This window comes from Ambystoma mexicanum, chromosome 7q (assembly GCF_040938575.1).
Source record: "Ambystoma mexicanum isolate Mex_15411 chromosome 7q, UKY_AmexF1_1, whole genome shotgun sequence".
Lineage (NCBI taxonomy): Eukaryota > Metazoa > Chordata > Amphibia > Caudata > Ambystomatidae > Ambystoma > Ambystoma mexicanum.
This window is the reverse complement of record NC_090941.1, coordinates 684,912,346-684,933,907: the sequence shown is the minus strand read 5'-3', so window position 1 is coordinate 684,933,907 and position 21,562 is coordinate 684,912,346. Positions and strand designations below refer to the sequence as shown.

At 47.9% G+C, this 21,562-nt stretch overlaps 1 protein-coding gene across 4 annotated transcripts in view; it reads right to left on the bottom strand.

The window, feature by feature from the left end:
• The window catches only part of SPATA13 (spermatogenesis associated 13), a 183,053-nt gene extending 162,099 nt beyond the window's left edge, over positions 1–20,954 (bottom strand). For 2 of the 4 annotated variants that reach the window (XM_069640700.1, XM_069640703.1), the window contains exons 1-2: positions 17,713–17,808; positions 15,381–17,162 (exon numbers count right to left, since the gene is read on the bottom strand). In XM_069640700.1, coding sequence (XP_069496801.1) covers positions 15,381–17,162; positions 17,713–17,793 — 1,863 coding nt within the window. In that variant the 5' untranslated portion in view covers positions 17,794–17,808. Of the gene's footprint in view, positions 1–15,380; positions 17,163–17,307; positions 17,436–17,712; positions 17,809–20,432 lie in introns of those variants that run through there. The other 2 variants (XM_069640701.1, XM_069640702.1) reach the window with 2 other exon arrangements.
• Positions 20,955–21,562: the final 608 nt, after the last annotated feature.

The following is a 21,562-nucleotide window of genomic DNA, read 5'->3' as shown; positions in this document are numbered from 1 at the left end:
CGGAATTTGATACATTATTGATCTGACGGGAGAGGGTTAGGCTCGAGTCCATAGAGCAGCCAAGGTTTTTGACTATTTTGGAGGGAGGAAGGGGGGGTGCCAAGGGAGAGAGGACATGGGAGTGAATGTAGGAAAAGGGCAGTATTGGTGCTCACCATGATCTGTTTTATCTGGGTTCAGAAAGAGATGGTTTTTTTAGTCATTCATCAGCCGATATCTCTGAGGGAAGCTTCATGGTCGGGAAGAGGGTTGGAGCTTGATTTGGGAATTCTTAGGATAATTTGGGTACTGTCAACATAGTTGTAGCAGGTGAGGTTGTGCCCGTGGGGTTGTGCCCGTGGATGATTCCTGGTAGAGGGGTCAGATGGTGGTTTAAAAGGAGAGCAGAGAGGCAGGCGCCTAGGGGTACTCCAGTGTTCACTGCACGAGCGGTTGAGACAAAAGGGGAGAAGAAAGCAATTTGTTTCTTGTTGCTGAGGAAAGAGGCAATCCATTTCAGTGCTGAGCATCGGATTCCTAGGGAGTGGAGACGGTCAAGGAGGGTAGAGTGATTAACGGTATCAAAGGCTGCTGACAGATCAAGGAGAATCAGCACTGCACAACCCTCTGCATCTGCCGAGATCTTGAGATCATCCCAGATCGAGATCAGGGTGGTTTCTGTTCCATGGCGTGGTATGAAGCCTGATTGAGTGGGGTGGAGAAGCTTGTTGGATTCTATGAAGCAGTTGAGCTGAGAGCCTGCAGTACGGTCAATGAGTTTCGCCAGGAATCAGGTGTTGGAGATTGGCCTGTAATTCTTAGGGTTAAAGGGGTCGAGCAATGCCTTTTTTAGAAGTGGTTTGACGTGCACTATTTTCAAGGCCTCTGGAAAGATGCCAGAGGTGAGGTAGTCTTTTAGTATGGACCTTGCTTGTTTTCCTGCACAAGTGGAGGAGAACATTTCTTTCAAAAGAGAGGCGGGACAGGGATCCAGGGGGGGTTCCAGAGGGGGATCCAGAGGGTCTGCTGCCGGACAGTAGATCTAGGAACTAGTCTCTTGAGAAGGGGTTGAAGGAGTCGAACAATGGCGTTGCGGTAGTTGGGGCAACGGAATCATGGGGAACAGGTGTGGAGCAGGGGGAGAGGGTGGAGAGTCGTGGTAACACAAAAAAAGGATGGGTGGGGGAGGGCAGGAAAACCCTGAAATCAAATGTATGCAAACAAGCATGTATGATGCTTGTGAGTAATCCTATATGTCTGAAGGAAAATGAGAACAGTGCTCTCCCATCACACGGTAGAAACTACTACTGACTTGCTATGTATTCTACAGGATTCTTCAAAATTGCCTGGTCCTGTCATCAAGCAATTGATTTGAGGGTTTGCCTGCCGCCCTCGCCCCCTTCCTTTTTTGTGTTACCGTACTGAGGAGCGGATCATCCAAAGATGAAGCAGATAGATTCTAGAGCTCATGTAAAAAAAAATTAAAAAAAAACTTTAAAATCGAGAGTTCCAAACACCATGTTGTAATTGGAGGAAGTTCTGTATGGCACAAATCTGGGGGGCGGTCAAGTGAGGACAACATACATCATGCTGCTAAGGAAATACGTTCCAGCAACAGGTCTGGGATCCAACCTCTAGACACAAAATAAAACCTGGAGCGGAGCAAGGGGGGCAATGTAATAGACACCAGGGGACACAGGAAGCAAAAACTGGGGTAACGCCACACTCAAGGCTTGAGGGAAACCTGTCTGACTTCACTGACCCTCCCCCAGGTTCAACCATTCCGAAAAATCACTGAAGTACAACAAATGTGAGCAAAGGTTACCTAAGCGTGCTGAAACCATCCCACTACCGCTTTAAGGAATCTGGACTGCCTTCTCCTGCTCTGTCAGGCTCTGCTTTCCTGACCTGCTGTAGTGGCAGAACCATGCAGACTACAGGTAATAACTGGTGGGGAGCCTCCTGTGTGGCACCCCTGTAACCATTTAACCTCTGTATCATGTGATATGACATGGACTATGCTAGCCAGCACTTGATGACTTCTGTTAAGGAGATCCACCTTGAACATGACAATAACTTTTCAATATCTTATGTCCAACCATCTTTGCGAGGGCATTTTTATCAGGGACATTTTGAGGAAAACATTGCTTATCTTTAGGGGGGGAAATGCATAAATCATACTCACAAAAATGGGAAGAAATGATAATGACTTAAGTCCATGCCAATTTAGAATGTAATAATTGCAAATTATAGTACCCAATCAATAACTGTAAGAGTGTTGGCCAACACAATGATTCCTTTTACCCTGACAATGAATGTCAAGACCCCCGTTTCAGACGCGTAATTTCATAGTGTTTGTGGTGGTCTGCCAGCAAATATGCCATCAATTGAGGGGGGAGATATTCTGTGGCAAACATTGGAGACTGGGAGATGGACTCCGATCCTCGAGGGCTGCTAACAGGCCAGGTTTTCAGAATTTCCAACATGACTATTCATGAGACACATTTGCATCCAATGGATCTAAATGCAGCATGAGCTCTGCAGGCTCACGGGTCAGAGTTGCGCATCACTGACCTGCTGTAGGAGGCTGCGCGGGTTGAGCATTTACTCCTATTCCCAGAGGTCTTCTAATGCCCCGCCACCGTCTTGCTTCCAGAAAATTCTGGTCAGTGCTTGGCTGTGTGTTAAGTCAGATTTGTGCATAAGGGACAACCGGCTTCAAATGGGTATTCTGCACCTCGATAGAAAGCAAGCCAAAAAAAAAAAAAATGGGGGCAAAAACCAAACCTTTTTTGCCGGGTCCTGAAAGATATACTCTGCTGCAATTTAAAACAAATATATGTGTGGACTTTTGTAAAACATTGACATGTATAGAAGATGCTGTGGAGCTCAGCAACTTCGTGCATGCATACAAGACACTTCGGAGCTCAATTTGGTACATGCATACAATAATATTGTGCTTGAATTTGACCCATGGACCTCGAGCAATAGCCTACAACATTCTTAAGAGGCAAATGTACGAACTGTTCGAAGGATAGAAGCATACCCTATTCTGGAATGAGAAAAACCTACAATGATGCAATAGCTCCAATCTACATCATTGTGAAAAGTAGCCCCAATGCCCTTCTGATCAAGGATAGCAGTGTCCCCTGCTTCTTGGTCCTACTAGCTTTATCCGACATGGTATATCACAGCCTGTGGATAAAATTACCATAGGACCGAATGGGATTCACTAGCACGGTACTTGGCGACTTCACAGCCGACTTATTGAATAGGCATGAATTAGTCCACATGGGAATCGGATCACACTGCTCCCAGGTGTTATGCGTGGGTGGGGCCTTTCAATCTATACATGAAGATGCTGGGATCGCTCACCCAGCCAGATCAGTGCCCCAGTAAGCAAAGATCAGAGCTATATCTGAAAATGAATTGCGTGCAGGAAATCTCGCACCTGTGACTGTCTCCCAACCATCCAAACCGAAGACACGAGCACAAAACCTCAACTAGACGAAAACCAAGATCGCGCAAAGCCACCCCTTGAAAAAGGCGGCAATCGAAAGATAGCCAAAGGATATGTAATTAGAGGAGTTCTCATTAGAATTACCATCAACATAATAGCTCTGGGTTATCATGGACAGCGATGATCCTTCAACCAACAAATATTCCCAAACCACCTGATATCCGCTAGATCTCCTCGGGACTATCGAACATCTTCTCATGCAACAGGACTTCCAGACCCATGTGATTTTACAGCTGGACAGATGCGCCGCCATCCATACTGGTGTCACTACCTCACACCTCGCTTCCCTAAAAGGAAGTCTACATGTTGAAGCGCATGCAATCGCTGGAACCAAACGATGAGACAATATATTGCCAACACTAAAACGATTACATTGCCTCTACCTTCTGCCCCATGGTTACCCATTCAGGCCAGAATATTGTTCAAGATGGCATGCATCGCGCACTAGGCAGTGAACACCGACGCCGGCCTAACTGGCCATACCATCTCCTGCATTGGGAGTACCATCCCGTGGCCTACACTGGAAGACTGATGCCCCATTGCCATGCCTTACATGTACACCCTCTTGTAGCCCTTATTGTATCATTGTACAGTGCCCCATTCCTTCCCAGCTAGCTCTGCACCCTATAAATGGACCAACATACAATTTGATACCAATAGCCCAGGGGCCAAAATACAGATCTGATGAGTAGAAGCAGCTCGTGGGTATCGGGCATCATCCGCTGAGCTAACCCTGGGGACCGAGGGGCTAGTACCTTGTGTGCCACGAATCCTCCACATGAGATGCATCTAGAACTTTCTGACCCTTATAAATGGCCCATGATACTTTAAACAATCGTTGCGATGTGTAGTAATGCTCCTTTATTCACACAGTATGAGCCACACAGGGATGTTTGTATGACACAAGGCGTCAAAAGTAGGTCCTGGTTTTTTGGCGTCACACTAACCAGGCTCTTCTAAGGGACTACGCAGAGCGAAAAGGCTCGCACCCATTTCCAGCCCCGTGATCTAAGGAGGGTAAACTAGACCATTCTAGAATTACCCAAATAAAACTGTGCTGCAATGGACCCAATGACCTCTGAGATGGAATTAGGTTCACTTGCACAATGCAGAAGATGCTGAAAAGGTGTTGGAATGAGCACAACTACTCTTTGTGTAATGGGGGAAAAATGCACTGGAATAGGGAAAATGTACACTGTATGACCGGGAAGACTGCACTGTGTTTAAATGAGGAAATACTGCACCCTGCTGGAATCGGGTAAATCAACACTGCACTGGACGTGGGATAACCAAACTCAAACAAGCCCACGCCTTCACCATGCTCCCCGGGGAACAATCACACATGACGTAACTACGCTGTATAGGGACGTGCCGAAACGAAGCCTTTATGGGATCCAGTAAAATAAGATTATGGGAGAATGAAGAACGGCTATACTGCTATGGAAATGGAAACACTGCTGCGGGCTGGCAACGGTGGAATATGTATGTGTGTGTGTGTGTGTGTGTGTGTGTGTGTGTAAGTGGTAATAAAACTACACTCAGAATGAATCGGGTTCCAACATGCCACGCTTACACCAGGGGTTAAAAATTCAGGTAGCAAGCTACACGCCAGCCATAAAAAATCACTCAGCACCCCCATTATATACATACACACAAAACGGCGTTTCTTTCTCGCCAAGAGTGAAATATCACTAGCCAATGGGCAGTCGCCGTACCTGTTTCGCACCCCGAGTACACCGTGCACTAAACTAAGTTTAACCCGTCAATCATCGAATGTAGTAGGAGCACAGGGTTGGGCTACATCTATATAGCGCCTCAATGGGGTAAACTGGCACGAAAATGGAAAGCGGCAAACACGCGCAGGGCTTAAATAAGGCAAAACGGCACCCTGCAGCACGATGGTATTTGTTAAAACTTAATGTAATGGGGCAAAGGGTTAACTCTACAGCAGGGTGGGTTTAAGTGTATAATGCTGTTGGGGTAAGAAGGAGGGTGAAGACCTTACTGAAAATGGGCCAAGTAAAAAGGCCATGACCTAAAATAGTGACTGGCTCCACGGAGCTTTAGGGGTAACTGACAACCTGTTGCCGGAAGGTGGTGCAGCAGGTGAGCTCGAGCTTGCTTGTAGATAAGGGGGCATGGGGACATCAATGGCATTACTTGATCCACTTTACTTCACAAACAAGTCCGGGAAGGCCTCTCGCGTCCACGGCCGTGCATGAAAGTTCTTCATATGACATGATCATGGTTGACCCCATTTTTACACACTGTAGAGGAGCCCAAGCAAAATTCCTAGCCCCAAAAACTAGACAGCAGAATGAAACGCCACACGTGAACTTCTAGACAGTGCTGGAAATGGAAAAAAATGTACTGGGGCACTTCCCCCTGCCCCCTCCTGCCCTTTTGCATACGCTAGGAAGGTGGAAGCTGATTGTCAGTGGTGTGGGCAGGACTTTTGGTTGGGTGGCGGAGCTAAGTGTCGAATGATGTGCGTGCCCTGAATATATGATGCTGGCTGCTTTGCATAAAAACAAAGTGCATTTTGGGAACATAAGAATGATCACCAATTTATCAAACACGTCTGTGCTAATAATTCAAACATTCATTCCTACTGAGCATGCAATGCACACCTGGTATGGTGTTTGTTTCCTCTGCATCGCGTTTACACGGAACAGAGCTACAGCAAGACCGTTTTTGCCAGACTGCAGATCCATCTTGTTCTGGCACAATTCCTCCCCTGCTTCTATCAGCATTCAAGCTGCAAAACTATTGTGTACAGCCAAGTGACAATGTGCACGAAAAGGGAGAACAGCGTTGCACCAAACGATGGGAAAGGATATTGCTAGAAGCGAGTCAAATTGAAACTTATTTTTATGTGTCTAAATGTCAATATATATCTCCTTGTCCAAAGCTAATGAATAAAGTAACGGGGTCTGCAACCGGCGGCTCTCCAGGTGTTTGACTACAATTCCCATGATCCCTCACAATTGACTTAACTCTGTAGGGATGATGGGATTTGTAGTCAAAAACATCTGTTGAGCGAACGGTTTCAGAACCCCGGAGTTCAGTACCCCCACTTAAAATCTTCTCTGGGGGATCTTTCTCCTTTCTCCACTTAAAACATTATTGGTGTTCCTGGGCCCTTGCTGCCAACTGTTTCTTATAGTTTTGATGATAAGCCTACTACTGCACAGGGATTGCGGTGCTGCAGCCCATGCAAAGGAAACGGACAGTTTTAAAGAGGTGATCCAAACTTCTCTGCAAGTTCTGCCCGGGCAATGCTAACGGATCTTTATTGATTGTTCGTTAACACAGCAGCATCATCTGCAAACAGTGTTTAGTGCTTAGCTGGAGGCACTTCATATTTCCTTTTGTGCTCTGATCATTCTCCACAGAGGATCATGGGAAATGCCATGGCCAGCGTATGGAACACTAGCAAAACATATCTTAAACTTCACTGGAAGTGAAACATGGAATAAAGAGCCACTGTGACGGTGTTTTGATTGTAGTGTAATTTTACATATCACAATTTCACCACATAAACATTGTTTACCCTTTAAAATAACACAGTTGTTTGCTTTCACAAGGGTGCTAATAAATACTGACAGTGCATCCATGCAGCAGTGTACCTGAGTGGTGTTTGGTGCATTCACGGGAAATGCTCCAGGGACATGCTTAAAAGGAGAACGCATGTCTCCGTGGCGGCCATTGCATGATGCAGTTCCTCCCATTACCCGCAGTCTGTCACAGATATTATCTGTCGGTGAACTGCTTCAGGAGGGGTGTGCGTGAGACCCAATAATCACGTACTGTTGTAGGCCCTGGCTTGGGGCAATGTGCCAAATGGAGGCAGTTGGAGGGAGTAAAGGAACACCGCACCAGGAGGCTAAGACAGTGCCAACATAGACACTCTCCTCCTATGCAGAGATGGTTGCTGAGGGGGACGGGTCAATCGACTTTCCCACCCGTCTTCCTGTTTTCCTGTTGCTGTGCAGGACACCAGGAGAGGTTTATCCAGAAGAAGGGCATAGGTGGATCTGCCAGGGGGGTCCAGTCATTTCATCGAAAATAAAAGATCGAATGACCATTTGGTCGAATACCAATTGGTCGAAAAAAAAGGTTGAATTTTTTTAATTTATTTATAAAAAAATTCGTTTCGGTTGGTAAAAAAAAAAGAAAAAAAGAAAAATGGGGGTTGGGTGGAGAACCCCCCCCCATAAAAAAAACAAAAAATAAAAAAATCGACCATTTTTTCGACCATTTAGCATTCGACCAAATGGCATTCGATCATTTGGTTTTCGACCAAATGACTGGTAACATCTGGCAGGCACATTAAAAACAAAATAATTGTGGTGCCCATGTGTATGTTTGTATGTAGTTATTTGTGTTTATATATGTACATCTATGTTTGTGTCAGGTGGCGGGCACAAGCAGTGGGCACCATGCAAATGTGTTTTAAAATGACAACCCTGGCATATATTAAACACTGGGCGCATAATAACGTGTTTTAACGGGAGTACTGACATATGCTTGGCACTGACGACATCCTAACATACTTTACAGGGCAATGCTGCCATATTTTGGGCACAACCAACATCAACATTTTTACACAGTGGCAAATGTTTGGCACAGCTAGCACAATATTTTTTGCAGCAGCAGGCTAGTACATATTGGGCACAGCTAGCATGATGGAGCATGAACAGGTGTTTACAGTGGTGAATGGCATATATTGTACTGCACCATGTGTTCTTTGAATGGCATGCTGGAATATGATTGGCACACCTAGAATAAGCATGTTTTTACAGTGGCAATACTGGCAAATATTGGACAAAGCCAGCAAGAATATGTATTCTTACAGTGGTATGCAGGCATACATTGGACAAAAATAGTATGAAAAAGTGTTGATGCAGTGGTATGCTGGCATATATTATCCATAGACCCTGTGGATCTGTTTTTTACAGTGGCAATACTGACATATATTATTGGGCAATGCCAACATGTGGTTAAATGGCAATGTTGGTATATATTAGACAGGCCTCATGTTTATTTCCCTTTGGATGGACACAGCATTAAAACTTGTCGCACAATTACCTTGCATACCATCAGTGACCTGACATCTATGTTCATATGCTCCCCTACTGAACCAAATATACATTGTATGGCTATTTAACACATTTTTTTATTGGTGCTGTGGATGGCGCCATTTCAACCCATATTCTTGAAAATGTTGCAGGGCAGAGAACCCACCCACACCCCTAGGCTTACTCACTGTGCTCATATCAGCTCGGGGAGACTATTTTTGGCCCTCTACCTCAAAAATTCACCAGCCACCAGTGCATCTCACTGTTAAACACGGATCTCCGTATCCTGGATGTTTCCGTGTTTTTCTATTTTGCTGGCCCTGCAGTTTAAGAATGGTGGCAGAGAGTTAATACTTTCTTTTAAGGTTGTGCCATTTAACCCATGGGTTCCATACAGGTGCTTCAATGTCACTATAACAGAGGAACGGTGCCAGCCTAGCATTACTTCTGCACATCTTTAAGTTGCCATACATGGTGCTGCCCACTTAATATATATGGGGCGCCAATGTGGGAGTTATATAGTTTCATGGAATTGAAAAAGAAAAAAGGGGGTTGGTGTAGCAAAATGGGGCACCAGAAAACCAGATGTACAAGTTTCTCTACAACTAAACGCATGGCACACCCAGGCAAAGTGCTGCCATTGCCCTATCCAGTATTCTGGGGTAAACCTTGCAATCTATACTCAAAATCACAACCTGTGTTAAAAGCTAAGGTCAGTATGTGCATATTGAAATTGGAATCAACTTAGTTGACCCGGAGCTGGGGGGTGGGGGAGGGTTGTAAATTGAGAAATAGGAACTATTTTGAAAAGAGAGCATCCAGCACAGAGTAAGAGCTGTTAAATAGAAATGCATGACTATGTTCCATGATCACTAGTAGCTCCTCTTTGAACATCCAGTATAATGTGCCACCAGATCACCTATTTTGTCTACAATACAGTAGGAAGCCTTTCCATGGTGGTGCAGACCATAGATCTCAAGTCTGTGCCAATTCCACTTCTGTAATAGTAGAGTTTCAGCAAGGCCACTCCAGTGACTGTGAATGTTGCTGCTTGGAGATGCTAGAAGGTGCGATCAAGTGAGATGTTTGTATTAAAGGCCAATAGGGCATTGAAATGTCTAAACCCACAAGTGTGTGAGGTTCCCTAAAGTCCCAATATATTATGTGGTGTCTGGGGGAGGCGGGTACATTTCTCTGTTGGAATTGCTGGGAGCCTTTAGCTCGACGTTCCCGCCTAGAAGAGCCTGCAAAGCTTGACACCAAGAGCTGCCAGGAGCTACTTTTCACCCCCCACTGCCTGCTGGTGCCATATGAACATACCAATATCATATGACCTCTGTATGTTGGGAATATGCCCAGAAATAGTGGAAAATCCAGATTAGTGGCATGATGTGTGCCTGCTTCTCGTTCCACAGAGGGCGATGCCAGATAGCTAAAAGCACAGCAAATATGTATTCCAATCCTTTCCATGTGAAGACTACAGTGAAGTGGTCATCGTAACATGACCAAAAGCGCTTTTTCATGACATAATATGGTAAACACTTAATAATGGGCACATCTACTGTAATGTGCCATGGTATTTGAACACAGCATACTGAAGCCCCCAGTCAAACGATTTTAGCTCACATATTCAGAGGGGTGGGGGAGATTGTCATTTAAAAAAAAAAAAGTACAACAAAAAATAAACCGGGATCTTGCATCGATACTGGGGTAACTCATATTTTTTTTTTGCTGTGCAAACACCACAAGTCCCCTTCCTCAAGCAATTAAACTACAGCTGAAAAGAGGCCTTTATTTCTACGGAAGAACAGTGCCTTTGCTTATTACTACTGTGAAAGAAAACAGGAAGTATTACTTCTGTATTTTTGCAAAATGTATGGTAAGCTTGGTCAAACAGAAAAGAAAGATTTATCTGTTACAGTGAACTCAAACCACCGCTAGATGGGGGTAGAGCGGTATAAGCAGCAAAGGCAAACGTTATCCTCAGTACCATAGTGAATCACTGGACCGTGCTTGATTTCAACTAGGCTGTACATCTGGTCTTGAAATGCACACAATGTTTGGATACTATAAGTCGCAATGCCCGTCGCCCCTCATTCCTGCTGCTAAAAACGTTTCTGAGCACTTGAACTATTAGTTCCTCGCATAATTGCCTGGATCCAGGAATGATTGTTTTTAGGGACACCTTCGAGGGCGTCCGCGAGTAACCCCTTAAAGACTTTGGTCGGGATCCCCCGGTTGCAATGCTAGAAAGGAGGCGCATGTTTACCGTAAGACAGTCAGAATCGAAGCCTACAAAAATACACCACTGCTCCATGAATGCAAGATTGCCGCGAAACTAGTAGCAAAATAAAGGTGTCATGAAAGTGTCCATGGATCGGTAATGCATCCACTCGGTAAGAGCCATTGGAGTGGCGCTGGGATGCCTGCTAGAGATGAGCCTTTCCTAGCATTACACTGCAGTGGCCTTGCTGTATCCCTAGCAAGCGAACAATAAATATACATCACAAAAGGAACACGCTGCAGTGCTACTGCAATTCAATATCGCTGTGTTTTGGGGTATGGGGAGGTTAAGCACCCACATCACCTCCCAAATACTCCAGCCAAGGAGTAAGAATGTCAGGTGGTCTGCTTCGGGGCAGGGGCAAGTCACCCGACAGTGGCACGAATGACAGCTCTCACCGGGCACTGAAAGGACCGAATATCGCTGGCTGCTGGCTAGCTGCCACTGCACCTTCTGTGACCTGTACATAAAGGGTCTGTTGCAATGTTTCCTCAATGGGTGGAAGGCGTAACCGTTTGGAAGCAGGAAGCACGGAGCTCTTCAACACACACACGCTCGGAGTCCAATGGGGTTCATGCGAGTCTTTAGAACCAATCAGATGTTTAATTAACTTGCCCCCATGCTTTGCATACTGCTAATCCCACGCCGGACTCGGACAGGAGGTTCTGCTGAAGAACAGGACTGAATCCACATTTTAAATATTAATATATTGTGTATGACCAATAATAAAGCAATATGCCAGAGGCCAGCTAGCTTCGGTTAGCCAGATGTTTTGGACTGCGACTCCCATGAACGCTCACCATTCGAATATTCTGACTAGTACTGATTGGAGCTGTAGTGCAAAACATCTTGCTTGGCAGATCTCGCACTCTCCTAGAGGAATAACTAACTTTTGAACTTGCAAGGTCACACATCAGGATCAAAATGGGGATTTGATGAGCAGGAGATAAAATCGACTTCTGGGTTTCCGGCATCGCCAAGTGCGCAGGCCCTATTTTTGGGGAGCAGGAGCTAGTAACTGGCATGCCACAAATCTAACCCCCACGTGAGATCCATGCCATAACATTTGTATAACCATCCCCATGCACACGGGGTTAATGTCAAATAGATATGTTTGCATGGCAGCAGTTGTCTTGGGGAGCTAAAAGTAGCTTTTGGTAGCTGTTGGGTGTCAAGCTAACAGTAGCAGCCCTGGCGCATAGACAGGGTTGGGGCTTGAGGGGTGTGGGGAGCGGACCAAAAGGGGGAAGACACCAGGGGGCCGGAAGAGCATCTGGGCACCGGGCGGCGCTAGGATGACATTTTCAGGCAATGCTGCCCGACGCCGGAAGCGTGGGGTGTAAAGAGCGAGGGCAGATTTGGTGCTCCCTCTTTTGCCCGAGACCAGACCAGTAGATCTGCAGAGGCAGCTTGGATTTCTAATTTCTCGCCCTCCCACCCCAGACCCTGTAGATTTTGGATTCTGGGGGTGCTGTAGCGGTAGGTTGGGGCACATTGCATTGATTTGAGGAATGGGAACAAGAATTTGGGTCACCGAAAGAGAGATTTATTGCTGACTTATGTTATGGTCCAGGGTACAGTGCAGAGCAGGGAGGGGTCATGCCATGCGCTCACTGAGTGGTGCTCACTGTTCTGGGCAACAGGGGAACGGAACTGTGGGTCTGATCGGTTTCCGGGGGTCACCTATTACCCCCTGACCCGTTCCCGGGAACATGGGGGGCGATGGCCACGGCCACTCACCCACATTCAAGTTGGTGATTGATGACGTAGCAATTGATATGATATTGTTCATGTATGGTTGTCACGTTTTGGAGATAAAGATCATAAATGCACACAATAACTGCGTGTGGGGTCTCTCACTGGCCCTGCCACCTACGCCGCCCACCAGGCTCCCTTAGGGTGTAACCAGCAACTCTACAGCTCCTGGCATTTTCAAGCCCTGCACATAAACCATTTGATATTACATTTGATATTATACAAAACAACTGTGGAAAGTGAACCTGTGAGCTTTTTCACACATTTGTGTGCATGTTTTTATCACCATCATTTCTTATGAGGTGCCGCAAATCATACTATCAACAGGGTCTGTGAGAAAAAAAATAGCCATCTAGTGCTGTGAAAGGAAAAGCAGACAATCGGCAAATCTAGTGACAAGAAAATCAGCAAAGCCCCAGGAGAGGAAAAATCAGATGGTCAACAGGTCTTGAGGGGGGAAAATCAGTCAATCAACAAGTTCATTTGATCAAGTCCCATGGGATGGAATTCCGCCTTTCTACAAGTTCTGCAAGAGGCAAATCTGGCTATCAGCTAGTCCTGAAGAGGAAACCAAACTAGCAACAGCTCAAGAGAGGAAAATCCAGCCATCAGCTAGTCCTGAAGAGGAAACCAAACTAGCAACCGCTCAAGAGAGGAAAATCTGGTGATCAGCTAGTCCTGAACAGGAAACCAAACTAGCAACAGCTCAAGAGAGGAAAACCCAGCCATCAGCTAGTCCTGAACAGGAAACCAAACTAGCAACAGCTCAAGAGAGGAAAACCCAGCCATCAGCTAGTCCTGAACAGGAAACCAAACTAGCAACCGCTCAAGAGAGGAAAATCTGGTGATCAGCTAGTCCTGAACAGGAAACCAAACTAGCAACAGCTCAAGAGAGGAAAACCCAGCCATCAGCTAGTCCTGAACAGGAAACCAAACTAGCAACAGCTCAAGAGAGGAAAATCTGGTGATCAGCTAGTCCTGAAGAGGAAACCAAACTAGCAACAGCTCAAGAGAGGAAAATCTGGCTATCAGCTAGTCCTGAAGAGGAAACCAAACTAGCAACAGCTCAAGAGAGGAAAATCTGGTGATCAGCTAGTCCTGAACAGGAAACCAAGCTAGCAACAGCTCAAGAGAGGAAAATCTGGCTATCCGCTAGTCCTGAAGAGGAAACCAAACTAGCAACAGCTCAAGAGAGGAAAATCTGGTGATCAGCTAGTCCTGAACAGGAAAGCAAACTAGCAACAGCTCAAGAGAGGAAAACCCAGCCACCAGCTAGTCCTGAACAGGAAACCAAACTAGCAACAGCTCAAGAGAGGACAATCTGTCGATCACAGATTCCTGTCAGGGGAAAGTCAGGAAACCTGCAAGTCTGTTATATATATTTGAAGAATAGGAATGTCAATTTCAATCCAAAATGACTTACAACGACACTCATAGATGGTAAAAAAGGTTCCCGCGCAATAGCACAAAGAGAAGAACAAGTGGTGAGCCAGTTAAAGAGTGTAAAAAAATGTGGACATATACCAGTGACAAAACAAAGAATAAAATATATATAAGAAAACGGGTGAATTACAAAGGTAACATTAACCTCAGGGGGCAAGTCTTTCAAACAGTATAGGCATAAACGTAAAAACATTTGAGCTAAAACATTTGATCGAATTGTTTTGACTTTATTTTGGGTCAAATTTAATTAAATATATCTATGGAGGTGGGTTATGTTATGTACCTGCTTATTACGCGCGGATAGCCCGCAGGCATCAGGGCACGGAATATGTTATATATTAGGTCTCCCCCCGAATTTTAGACAGAAAAAAGGTCAAATAAATGTGTTCAAATCTGATAAGGTCACATTTTTTAGGTAGAATAGAATCAAACATTTCAAACTGAGGAGTACTATATAAATATACAACATTACATTATTGGAGTCAGGTAGGGGAGAGGGCAGAAGAGTTCCCTCTTTAGCAAGTGAAGTTTAAGCTGAGTTTTGAAGAGGTCGACAGCTCCAGTGGAGCAGGGTGTGTGGGAAGAAAGAGTGGAAGCAAGAGGAGGCATAGGGTGGGTCTGGGAAGGTGAGCTGAGTGTAGAGGAGAACTGAAGGGAACAAGATGGTGAGTAAACTGAGATCCGATTAGACCAGTACTGTGGAGCAGGACAATTAATGGCTTTGTAGACTAGGAGATGGACCATGAATTGGGAGTCGTTGTGCATGGAGAGCCAACCAGCATGTTGTCGGTAGGTAGACGTTGGGAGAGGATCTGGGTAGGTTGTAGAGTGCGGGTAGCGAAGTTGAGGACTTTGTCTAGTGCGAGGAAGGAGTAGAGAGGGAGGCCAAGGAGTAGGCTTGAGCAATAGTCCAGTTTGCTGAGCACAAGGGTGGAGATTTTTTTTATGTAAAGTGATTAGTAAGACAAAGGTGAATATTCTTAATGTTGAGGCAGTTAATACGAGCAGAAGAGGTAGTGGTCATGGAAAAGATCAAGCTACCTGCGAGTACAGGGAGAGTAATGGATAAACACACTGGAGGCGGTGCAGCCTTCCAGGTCCTCTCTGTCCCTGCATCTGTTAAACAAACGTAACACAGTAGGCTCATCTTTCCACATCATCTTCCAAACTGTCTATCAGAGAATTTGGCGCACCCACTCAATGCCCCCACCTTGAACACAAAAGCTATAAGTAGCATGACCTTTCCAGCATATTGCTAATTTCAAGCAGAGCCTGAGCGACAGACCCTTTGCATTCTGAAAGGAGCATCTATTCTTACCTCTTCCTTCTTGTCCTCGCTGGTGAGGTTGAGGCTCAGCTGAGAGTGGCTGCTGATGCCGCTGTCTTCATTTGCATCATCGTAGTACACGGACTCCTGGAAATACACAGGGCTTCTCCCCAGCTTTGGAGCTGGTGCTTCGGCCCTTTCCTCACTTTCCATTGAACTCAGAGATAATGTGCTGTGGTGGTTTGGGCAGCTGAAATTGATATTGCAATTGGATTTGTCTGCACCCGGGCTGTGCGGTTTGGGCAGAGCAAGCTTGGTTGGGGTACTGAATTGCACGCATTCTTCTGAAAACACTGGGGAGCATTTCGATTCATCATTACACTGGTAGAAGATGTCATTGGCAAATGGTCCCATGATGGTAAAAGAGTCTGATGGGCTCGTAGCTGAGGTACCACAGGTCTTGTACTGGTTGGCACCAGTAGCAAAAAGTTGTGCTGTAGCATCTAAGCCATTGCCCTGGTCATCGGATAGGCTGAAAGCGGAGGGAGATCCAGGGTGGGATGAATGCTGGCTGCGTGCAGGCGACACGCCCCGCCTGCGGTCATGTTCGGTCCTGCTGGAGACCCGGCGGGAGTAGTCATCGTGCAACTGGCTGTTGAGCCTTGTCGTCTTGTTGTTCGTCTGTGGAGGAGATGGGGTGGTGCATTTGGGGCTCTCTTTCTTCCAGGCAATGTCTGTAACATTACTCACAATTTTCAAAACCCTGTCAAAGTCCTTCGACCTAATGGGGCTTTTCCAGCGCTTTGTCCGCCTCCCTGTGTTTCCATTGACTTTATCGGAGTCCGTTGAGGAAGTGCTAGTGGTCCTTTGGGGCGTCTGTCTTTCAGTGGGGCTGGGAGTGTCTGTGAGGTTGGAGGTTGATTTCCGCTTAAAGGAGCTCTTCTTCAGAAAGTTCAAGTTGTCTGTGCTTTTGCTTCTTCTATAGATGATTCTGTTGTTTTCTGGGTCTTTGACGATAATCTCACAGATCCGCACCTCCGGGCTGGCGGGAGACTGGGCCTGGCTGCAGTGATTGCGAGCTTTGTCTGCATCCAGCAGGTTGATTCGGCCCACGCCATAGGCCCGCCTGATGCTGCGCGATCTGTGAGTACTCCTCAGAAATGTGTCCTCCACTTCCTCAACATCTGACCCATCGGAGGCCAGCTTATCTGACGTGCAGTGGAACTCGCCGCTGTAGGAAAGCCGGTTGGGCGTCTTGGCATTCACAACAGAACCATTTTGGTTATTCCGTCCCGGACTTCCCGTCTCCCTCTCTTTCAAGCCATCTGTATATTCCCTCGTCTGTATCCCCTGAAGGACAGAGGATTTTAATTTTTTGAACGATCCCATTTTTTTGAGCGAGGAAAGCGCGTTCCAGGTGGAGGAGTTGCCCGCCATGACCGCTGAGCGTGGCCGTTCTCCCTGGGGGCTGGTCCGTTTCCGAGGGGTCAATAGAAGGTTCCCCAATCGTGAAGGGCTCAGTTTTTCATCTGGAGATGCGCTTCCCATGTTGTTGTGATTCATGTTGTCACATGTCCCATTCTGACTAGCCGGCCTGCCTGTCACGTGTGATTCGCAGTTGTCGACAAACATGGGGGCGACTGAGATCCCATTCCTGCACACATTGTGAACTGTTGTCATGTTCTTGACACTGTAGGCATGTGGACTGAGGGCCCCGCCGCTCCGATCCACAAGGCCCTCTTTCTCAGTTGGCCCCAGTTCCGGCAACTCGCCCCTTTTCGCCTTGAAGTCGCATCTACTGTGCGGTGAGAAATCTCCAGTCAGAAGCAGGGCCTGCAACAAGAAAAAAAAAAGCAATGGGGTGAGCATGTTTTTCTCTCCACAGAACCCTGATACAAAAGAGGGACGCTTCTTTTGTGCAAGACCTAGGAACGTTAGCATAGAAAGAACAAAGATTGCCCACGTGACCGGTACTAACGGCCGAGCTTTGTGAAGTCTGCGAAATGCGCAACCGGATTCCGATTGGCCTGTCACTAAGTGGCGGCGGACCCCATGAACGACCACGGGCAACTCCCCCAAATGCTCAGGGCTTTCTTCAGTGGCATCACAAATCCAGCTCCTCTGCATGCTATCCATCTCCCATTACCCTGAAATATTCAGCAATATAGCTATCGAACCTCTCCTGGCACATACCCATCATTCTCTGTAACCCTGGCAACCCACTCGTCTGTTCTGGGAAGGGTTGGGCGAGGCCCCCAAACTTAGGTACACAATGGTGCGCGCACGGAGCGGCGACGCCCTGTGAGAGGGGGCTTTCCTGGCCAAAGCGGCTAGGCGCTGTATCTTGGCGCTACAGAGCGGCTGTAACCTCAGTAAATATTACCTCACTCCAAGAACGAGCAGCTCTGCTGTGCAAACACGGCCCCGCTCTGTTCCAGCAGCAGCAGCCGCGGCCCGGCAACATCACAACACCCCCATGGCGCGGGCACACTGTCTAAAAGCAAGACTTGCTGGACGGCGCGCAACAGTGCACACGGGTGACGACACCCGCAACCGCACGTGAAGTGCACGCGCAGAGCGTGCTCGATTTCATTTTTCTAAACATTGAATTCTGGAAGTGCTTTTATGCAGGGGAAAATATACAACCACAAGCCCCCTGAAGGCCAACAACAAAACCCGAACTGGTTGTGCTGCCCCGTGTTTGTCAGGTGAGCTCTGCGTTGCAGATTGTGAAAACTTGAAAACGCTTCGCAACACTCGAAAGATCTTAATAACGAGCTGTTTATGGAGGGATGTCAATCGGTGGTGTGTCCTAAAGTGAGTGGACACATTAATCGTGGCCGTGGCTTTCCGTGGCGTCTGGAGCCACATTGACCACGGAGAATAAGCAAAAGTACAAGACCCCAAATCGCATTAAAATAACAAAATGGTTGAGGACGATGTTAAAAAACACACACAAAAAACAATGCATTTAATTCTGGTTGTTGCCCGATGGAAGAAGGCGGTGACGGCGATGTGGGAGACCGACTCCACTTGTTGGCAAACCAACGGGTGACCTCAGCCTGTTTCACCCTGCCTCTGATTAAATATGGAGATCCGCCTCCATTATGAGGCGGGCTACTTTACAAGATAAAGTCCCCCCGGCCTGAAAGGCAGAGCATGCTAATTGGGGAGCGGGGGGGGGGGCATGAAATCAGACCTTCGGCCGGTGGGGGGTCTTTGTTAAGCTCTTTATGGCGGGCCCCGCCTGCAGTGATACTGGGGAGCCGTCTGGGGGCTGTTGATGGTCCCTGTGAGCCGGAAGTGCCGCCCGCGCCCTTAGCAACCAGGGAAGCCGCGGAGACGCAGCGTGGAGGCAGGCCTCGGAGGCGGTTCCCAGGCTCTGCTCCCAGCGCATCCCAACCGCAGGGCATTTCAAATGATGCGCCCCCTCCGAGGGGCCCTCGCCGACGGGCTGGGGAACCGCTATTCATGAGTGCATTGCCTTCACTATTTCCCAAAGCAACAAGCATGTGTGGGAGCCCGAACCCAACGGTTTCCATGTGCAGTGGGGGGGGGGGGGGGCTAGGAACCAACAGAGGACGTGGAATAGTCTTCAAAGTGACCCCATGTTACACATTTTCAGCCAGCCCAAACCTTTTCCTTTGGGAAAATGTGAAAATTCCACAAAAGAGGCCCAGGGTGCAGAGGCCTACCTGGAAATCTCCAGAGTTCCCTAAAGGCCAGTCCATGTGATGCGTGCAATTGTGAGGTGCTAGTCTCCTTTGCAATTATTTCGGATTCACCGGCCACTAATTATGTAGACGGGAATCTATGCAGTTCAGTGCGGGGATCAGCACAACACCAACTACGACCGTTTAGCGTCAGAATACGGGGAACGTGTGCCAGGGCCAAGTCCTACAACGGCCCACGGAGAGCCTTGTGCACACCTAGGGGACACCACTGCTACACGCTGCACAAAACCAAGCCGTTCATACGTTTACCAGGCACCGTGTGTTGGCGGGTTTATATCCTCACCGTAGCTACAACTGCGTTTCACCTTAGTTGCTTGCCAGCGTGTTTAATCACGATTTGGAGAGCGGTTCATCACGCGAAAAACTGCCGTTTTTAAATCCGCTGTGGTATCTATCCAACAGCAGGTCCAACTAAATGGTGCTCATTGTAGCAGGATGAAAGGCTGAGTCTGCCAGAAGCCTACACCATGGGCACAACCGAGTGAGTTATCTCCACACTTCCTGGGCCGAGGCTGTACTCCCTCCCCCCACTACTTGACAACTACAGAATTCAAGGCGAGTGGGTCCAATAGTGCGTTAACACGGTTGCCTCTTAGTTACTGGGCATGAACAACTGCATTTTACACCAAAGCCAAGGAAATGCGGCTAGACCGGGGTGGGTGGGTGCATGTGTGTGGGAAGGTGGGTAGGGGTCTTAAGCTTCCTGTGCATGCTCTCATCTTTGGGGCTACTGGCCACGGTTTCATTTTCAAGATGGTGTGCTTAACATACATCCACTTAGTCATACAAGCCACATGAAAGGAAAATGCTGCCCTTCTAGCTACATTTAAATATTTCACCACACAAGTGATCCCAAACCTCCCTCCCTTCGGTGTTCGCCTTGAGTCCGCACTATATCGCGAGGCACGGCGGGCTTAGGCGGTCTATACACAGAATGTTGGGGCGCGCTGGCCGTGTGATTTTCACGCATGGGTTCCAGTCACAGAGACACCGCACTGTGTCCGAAAATCACCCGGTACCATGCCGGTGCCTGTATGTGGCGTGAATCTGTGCAGGTGGTGGACCTCGGGAGACTGCGGAGACGAGAGAAGACACCTGCTCCAGGGAGGACTTAGCATCAGGCTTAATGAGACCAGGGCAGTAGATTCAAACGGGGGTCAGAGCGAGCCCAGGCCTTTCCCACGCCCTTTAACTTGCTGAAGTTGGGAGCGCGAGGATAAAAGTGCAGGCAACAAAAGGCTGAAAGCACAAAGTAAAGAACGGGAGGCGCAGGCGCTCCCCGAAGACCGGTTCAGTGCCCCCACACCACACAGAACGGGTTTCGTGAACAGGTGCACACCCCCGCCCCTGAAGATTCCCCGGTCCCTACCGTGTTCTCCGCCGGTGCCGCGGGCGGTCCCATTCCCAGGAGACGGGGGTCAGTTCGAAGGAAGCGTCTTTTCCCGGCAGAGGTTCTGCCCCCGCCAGCGGCGGATCCACATCGCGTCCCCGGGGCAGCCGGCCAGAGGGTCCGCAACTTGGAGGCCGGAGAGCCGCCCACAGTGTTCCCGGAGCCAGAGGAGCCGCCCACACTCCCAGTGGATGGAGCCGCCCACACGGTGCCCGAGAAAGACACACAGACGCCACCAGTCCAAAGGTGCCCGCGCTGAGCCGCAGCCAAGAAGTGAGTGAGCTGGAGGAGGGGAGGGAGGCGCCTGCCAGCATCACTGCCCAGAGCCTGGAGGAGAGAGGGGGAGGGGGGCGGCACATCACAAGTAACTGCACCAGCGGCAGGTGGAGAAAGGAAGACACTGTGTACACTTATCTACCACTGAGATGTCAAGGCATCCATGTGGCGGGGGCTGAACGCGCAAGACGCCCTAGATCCACAGGCAGGGACCCTTTGCCACGTGAATACCCAGGGGAGATGGCGATTAAAGCGAAACCGGACTGGTCGAAGTGGCATTTCATCTTAAAGAGAGGCAGTGCCCCTCACTGTACGTTACAGACACTCCTCTGAAGTAACACGACTGCGGCGTCTTAAATGTTCAACTCACTGACCGGTTGGGCTCATTGAAACACGTGCTGATTTTTTTTTAGCTTCAAGTGTATTAGGCTGGGAAATATAGCTCGGCGAGTTAAGCGTTTGCTGCTAAGTTCTGCATGTGATATACAGGTTTAAATCCTGGAAAAAGGCTATCTCAGCATTTCCTCCTCGCAAAGTTGATCACAATGAACCTGGTTTTAGTTTGATTTTAATCATTGTAAGCAAAAACATCTATGTACATTGCTTTCGGCAAAAACGCTCCCAACTTCAGAAAGTGAAACGGGGAGAGGATGCGACTCTTTTGCGAAATCTTATTGGGGGGCAATGGGCCCTATCCACAAATGTGTGAGAACGACCCACGTGCTCGCTTATACATCATCACATCACTCCCAGCTGTGCTCCCGGGCACGCTAACTACAAGTCCGCCCTGTGGGAGACACGCATCGCCTCGTTTTGGGAGATTGGCGACCAGC